At 46.6% G+C, this 5,448-nt stretch overlaps 1 protein-coding gene across 2 annotated transcripts; it reads left to right on the top strand.

Moving 5' to 3' along the window:
* Positions 1–332: 332 nt before the first annotated feature.
* Positions 333–3,054, top strand: HOXA1 (homeobox A1). 2 transcript variants are annotated; one of them, XM_007466075.1, is made up of 3 exons: positions 418–762; positions 966–1,057; positions 1,548–3,054. In XM_007466075.1, exons 1-2 carry the CDS (start codon positions 418–420, stop codon positions 1,020–1,022), a joined length of 402 nt encoding a protein of 133 aa, XP_007466137.1. In that variant the 3' UTR covers positions 1,023–1,057; positions 1,548–3,054. The 2 variants fall into 2 exon arrangements, with proteins under 2 accessions (XP_007466136.1, XP_007466137.1); XM_007466074.1 differs by having other exon boundaries at positions 333–1,057.
* The last annotated feature ends 2,394 nt before the right edge of the window (positions 3,055–5,448 follow it).

Below are 5,448 nucleotides of genomic sequence, written 5' to 3'. Positions count from 1 at the left end.
GATGCCTTCCAGCCCCCACTTCCCGGAGCGGGGGGAGATCGGAGTCAGCGCGCGCAGAAAGCAGCCTCTGCTCCCCTTCGCCCCAGCGCTCCGAATCTGCCCCGGCAGCTGCCGCAGCTGCTGCTGCCGCCCGGGCTGCCTGGGGGGGCGACTGCGCGTCACCTAGACTGAGGAGCGCCGGGGATTTAAATGCCACTGAAATGGTGATCCATCACCGCAGGAGCCAGCAAACTTTCGCAGCAAGCTCCGCCATTGGCTGATATAGTCACGTGCCCCTCCCCTAGCGCCCTCCGCCCTCCCGCCCCCCCTCTTGCGCACTGTACATTCATATCATTTTTCTTCTCCGGCCCCATGGAGGAAGTGAGAAAGTTGGCACGGTCACCCAGGGCTTCGCAGGACCCGGTCACTCAGTGACAGATGGACAATGCAAGAATGAGCTCCTTCCTGGAATACCCCATCCTCAGCGGTGGCGACTCGGGGACCTGCTCAGCGCGAGCCTACCCCTCCGACCATGGAATTACAACTTTCCAGTCGTGCGCCGTCAGTGCCAACAGCTGTGGCGGCGACGACCGCTTCCTAGTGGGCAGGGGGGTGCAGATCAGCCCGCCCCACCACCACCACCATCACCACCCTCAGCCGGCCACCTACCAGACTGCTGGGAACCTGGGGGTATCCTACTCCCACTCGAGTTGTGGTCCAAGCTACGGCGCGCAGAACTTCGGCGCGCCTTACAGCCCCTACGCGTTAAATCAGGAAGCAGAAGTAAGTGGTGGGTACCCCTCGTGCGCTCCCGCTGTTTACTCTGGAAATCTCTCATCTCCCATGGTCCAGCATCACCACCACCACCAGGGTTATGCCGGGGGCGCGGTGGGCTCGCCTCAGTACATTCACCACTCATATGGACAAGAGCACCAGAGCCTGGCCCTGGCCACGTATAATAACTCCTTGTCCCCTCTCCACGCCAGCCACCAAGAAGCCTGTCGCTCCCCTGCATCAGAGACATCTCCAGCACAGACCTTTGACTGGATGAAAGTCAAAAGAAACCCTCCCAAAACAGGTCAGTCTTGCCATTCCATGAAAGCTCCTTGATGATTTTGGAAGGAGCTGGTATGCTTAGTTTCCAAGGAAAATTAATCATGTTTTTTTTTTTTTTTTCTCCAAAGTTCTTGCTTCCCACCTGTGTTGTAGGGTGTGGGGAGGTTTACCCAGGTGCGTTGGGGCAAAGGAGCATCTGGGACTGCTGTATTTCCAAAGGGGCTGGGTTTTAGAGGTTTGGGAAGTAGGAAGTGCGAAGTGGGTAGGTGTGTATGTATGTGGGGGGCGTCCTGTTAATATCTCCAGGCTCCATTAATCACGGTCTGACCATGCTAATGGTTGATTTCAGATTAACACTTTACACCTCATCACTCACCCTCCCAAGCCCAGTCTATGTTCAGAAGTTCTTGATTCCTCTTTACCCGAAGGTTGCTCTGAAGCGTGTACGGAATCGCATATCGATTATAAAAATTTTTACCTTTTCCTCTCATCGCTTCCCACCTTGCCCCCAGGGAAAGTCGGAGAGTATGGCTACGTGGGTCAACCCAATGCAGTGCGTACCAACTTCACTACTAAACAGCTCACGGAGCTGGAGAAGGAGTTTCACTTCAACAAGTACTTGACGCGTGCCCGCAGGGTAGAGATTGCCGCATCCTTGCAGCTCAATGAGACCCAGGTGAAGATCTGGTTCCAGAACCGCCGAATGAAGCAGAAGAAACGAGAGAAGGAGGGCCTCTTGCCCATCTCTCCAGCCACTCCGACGGGAAGCGAGGAGAAGGCCGAGGAATCCTCAGAGAAGTCCAGCTCCTCACCCTGCGTTCCTTCCCCGGGGTCTTCTACCTCAGACACTCTACCTACCTCCCACTGAGGCCTCCCCGGCCCCACTCTGCAGCCCAGGCTACTCCTCCGGCTGGGACTTCTTACCCAAAGCACATTCTTAGCTTATCTTCCTTTCCATTTACAATCTTTCTCTTCCTTTCTGATCCTATCTGGGGAACTCCTGGCCAGGATAATGTGTTTCCAGAGAATTCTGGATTAGAAACTTGATGAGGGGGGAGGGGGGGTGTTAGTTCTGTAGCGCAGATTGAGTGCCAGCATCAATTTTCTGATGGCACCTAACACCTCTACTTTTAGGAGATTTCGACAGAACCTACTGTTCCTTTCAGATGCCCTTTGGAAAATAGTTTCCTCTGCCAGCCGAAACATGTCAGAGCGAGGCCTCTCATCTTTTATCTATCTGTATATTTACAGTTCTCCCCTACTTTGCCCTTAAAGTAGGCTAGAGAGAGAGAAAAGAGGGTCCAGGAGCTCATGAAGAACAGATACACTATGAGAGTGTTTACCCAATTAATTCATCCCTTAATTTAATTCAATTTCATGTGTGTGAGTTTGCTGGTTGTAAATGCTTTGTCCTGAAAGATTTATCTTTATACAGATTTTCTAGAAATGTTTTGATTAAGTGACTAAAACACAGTGGGCAAACTCTCAAAGCTGGTACAACTTTATATGTGATTATAGGTTAAAGAATTAAAAACTCTCATTTAAAATCCATCAGATGCTTCAGATGGTAGCCTCAGTTTGTTCTTTCAGTGAGTTAAGAAGGCCTGCAGAATACAAGGGTCAGAAACCTTGCTTCCTGTGCTAAGTCTCTCCCCATCCCCACTCCTTTCTTGTTTCTCTGGCCACACTCTATTTAAAATTTGTGCTGGATTATTCAGCATCTAAATGTATTATTCAAACCAGCTTCTTCCTTCCACAGTTATCTTAGCTGGATATGATATATTTTCAGCTCAATTGTTAATGTGATGGATGGCACAATGAATGTATATTTTGTGTGATTCGTGAACAGTCTTTTGCATGTCGCACAATGTTTTGATGTCCCTGAAGTACCACACTGAGTTCTATCAGTTATCCTTTGTGATATTCCCCATTTCCTGTACAATCATGAACAGCTCAGAGATCCCGGAGTGATGTGATCCAGAGCAGAATTTACGGGTCTTAAGATGTCTGTAATAAATATGTTCAGGTTTCAGATATGCTTACGCATCTGTGTATTTGGCTTGGCTACAATTTGCTGGTTCCTACAAAGTTGGCTCATTTCACATGGGGGAGAGAAGTGTGGTGTGTATTTTCAAAGAGGTGGGCCTTTTCTTGAAAAAAAAAAAAGGAAAGTCTTTTCATTATGTAGCTGAAGCTTCCCCTATGAGTGTAATTGCACCTAACGACGTCTATGTAATAGGTTGATTTTCTTTAAAATAGCAGCAGCTGCTTTATTATAATCAAAGTTCATTATGGAAAAAAATGAATGGTGAAGAAATTTATGAAGCAGATCTATTTTTGAAACAAACATGGATACTTCCTGGGTCAAGTGCTAACCTTTTCACCTCCAACTCAATGTTGACATATATATAAACAGAATCCCCTTCAAAAGCTGAAACTCTTCAGTCAGTCTTTCCTCACATCGATGAACCAAGATCTAAGAGATTCACATTTAATTAGCTCCAGTATAAAGCTGTTTGAGGACGGGGCCCCCACCCCACCCCTCTTCCTTCTTTCTGGATTGTTGGACAGCGTGCCAAAATATTCCACTCTTTAAATTAAGTGTGGTCTGTACTAAGTAAACCTTTGCATCCCTCCTCCAATTCCTCCTGTCAATATCCACTCCTTCCTTCCACTTTTTAAACCCCTACTCTCAATTCCTTCTGGGTTACATATCTCATTCCCATCAGATTCGGCTTTGATTTCACAGCCACCATGGCTGTCATGGGTCTACTGCTCAATTTCCATGCCACATAACCCAGAAAAACATTTTAATTTTCTCTGGGCTCAATAGGTTCTTCCAGGTGAACTTGTGGAAGCTGCCCTGTAGTCTGTCAATATTCAAGTTGCTTCTGACCAATGCATGGGTCTGCTGGTCTCAAACAGAAGAAGCCAGCAAATCAAAAAGTTCAAAGTGACTCTCCTAGACGTGTTACCACGTTCCCTTTACTTTCACACATTTTTGGAGGCTTTAATTTAACCCCAAGAGTAGAGCAGAAATTTTACAGCATCACAAACAAATACAGACATATGACTTCCGCTCCAAAGGGTGTTTTACAAAGGATGGGCTCGGGTTCAGGGTGGGTGGGTAGTGAGAAATCCTACAAAAACTCGTAATTTGCAGGCCTCCTAGAGCATCCTTGAGATTTCCTGTAGTTCCCTGTCAAAGAGAGTGAGCCGGGACTCTGCAGGCGCAGTTGCTGCGGCCATATCAAGGGCACCCGGTGCCCTCCCCTCAGCTCCTGGGTTCTGGGGTTGCTTCTAAAAGACTCAAGTGGATGGAGGGGAACTTCAAAGTCAGCCAACTCTTTCTTTCATTTCCCGCCTGGCCGTACACAGTATCTTTTGTTTATTAGTGTAAAGCCACACAGCGAAACAGATGGCTGGTTTCCAAATACTTTAATGTGTTAAAGTGTCATTTGCATACCACTGCCGAGATTTCAATATCTAAAAGCAGGGCCAACCCGCTGGAATCCCGGAGATTCCAATCTTCTAGGTGCTGGTTTTAACGTAGCTGAGAGAGAGGAGAATGATGAATTATGGCTAAACATCCCAAGCCTTCTCTAGGTCGTGGAATAAATCAATTAACAAGCAATGCATTTAGGAAACATTAATATACCTTTCAACAAGGAAAACATTTGTATCTTTTTAGTTGTCCCAATCGATTAAATCAAAGGCGCTTAACACATCCTATTTCAAGGTCTCTCTTTTTCTGTTTTGGTCTCTGAGGAGCACAGTTAGCTCCTTGAAAAATGACAGCCATGGTAACTGAAACGACAGAAGACGGAAAACAGAAAATAACATTTTATTGATAAATTTAAAAAGGACAAGAGTCTCAGTTAGGGACTTGGGATAATCACAATATAAAATTCCAGTTTTCCAATGCTTTTTCCTCACTTCTCTCACCTTCATTCAAAGTACTCCAGAAATTCAGCGTGTCCCCAGCTGAAGCTGAGTTGAAATTGTGCTGTGACTCTGAAGTCTGCTCTCGGCTTCACCTTTGAAAGTTTACTTTTGGAGGCTATTCAGATGTCCTGGTGTTTTCCTCTGGGGCAATCAGATTCAAACCGATCAATATTTACTCAGTCTGAAAGGGTTGTTGAAAAGCCTGCTAACAACAAACTGCTTAGCTGCTCACCCCTGTTTAATCTCAGGTTCACTGAAAGTTCAAGAAGAGATGAATGCAGTGATGGGTCACTTTAGAATGAGTCCCAGTGGTTTATCTGAGCTCTCTGCTAAAGGCAACAATTATAGTTCCATCCCTCTTTGGGAAAGGGTTAACTTGCCTATTATTCTTTTGCTAAACAGTGTTTACTAGAAACTTAAAACACTTTCCTCTCCCTTCCTGACTTTTTTTTTTGTGGGGCGGGGGGT

The sequence above is a fragment of the Lipotes vexillifer genome, unplaced genomic scaffold (genome assembly GCF_000442215.2).
Source record: "Lipotes vexillifer unplaced genomic scaffold, Lipotes_vexillifer_v1.1 scaffold150, whole genome shotgun sequence".
Lineage (NCBI taxonomy): Eukaryota > Metazoa > Chordata > Mammalia > Artiodactyla > Lipotidae > Lipotes > Lipotes vexillifer.
Note: the sequence above shows the minus strand (reverse complement) of the source record. Positions and strands in the feature narration are given on the sequence as shown.

Bases quoted from the DNA above. Each gene is read 5' to 3' on its own strand.
- HOXA1 (XM_007466074.1), top strand. From the start codon at position 418: ATGGACAATGCAAGAATGAGCTCCTTCCTGGAATACCCCATCCTCAGC. The intron at 1,058-1,547 runs GTCAGTCTTGCC...CCTTGCCCCCAG, and splicing joins AAGAAACCCTCCCAAAACAG to GGAAAGTCGGAGAGTATGGC.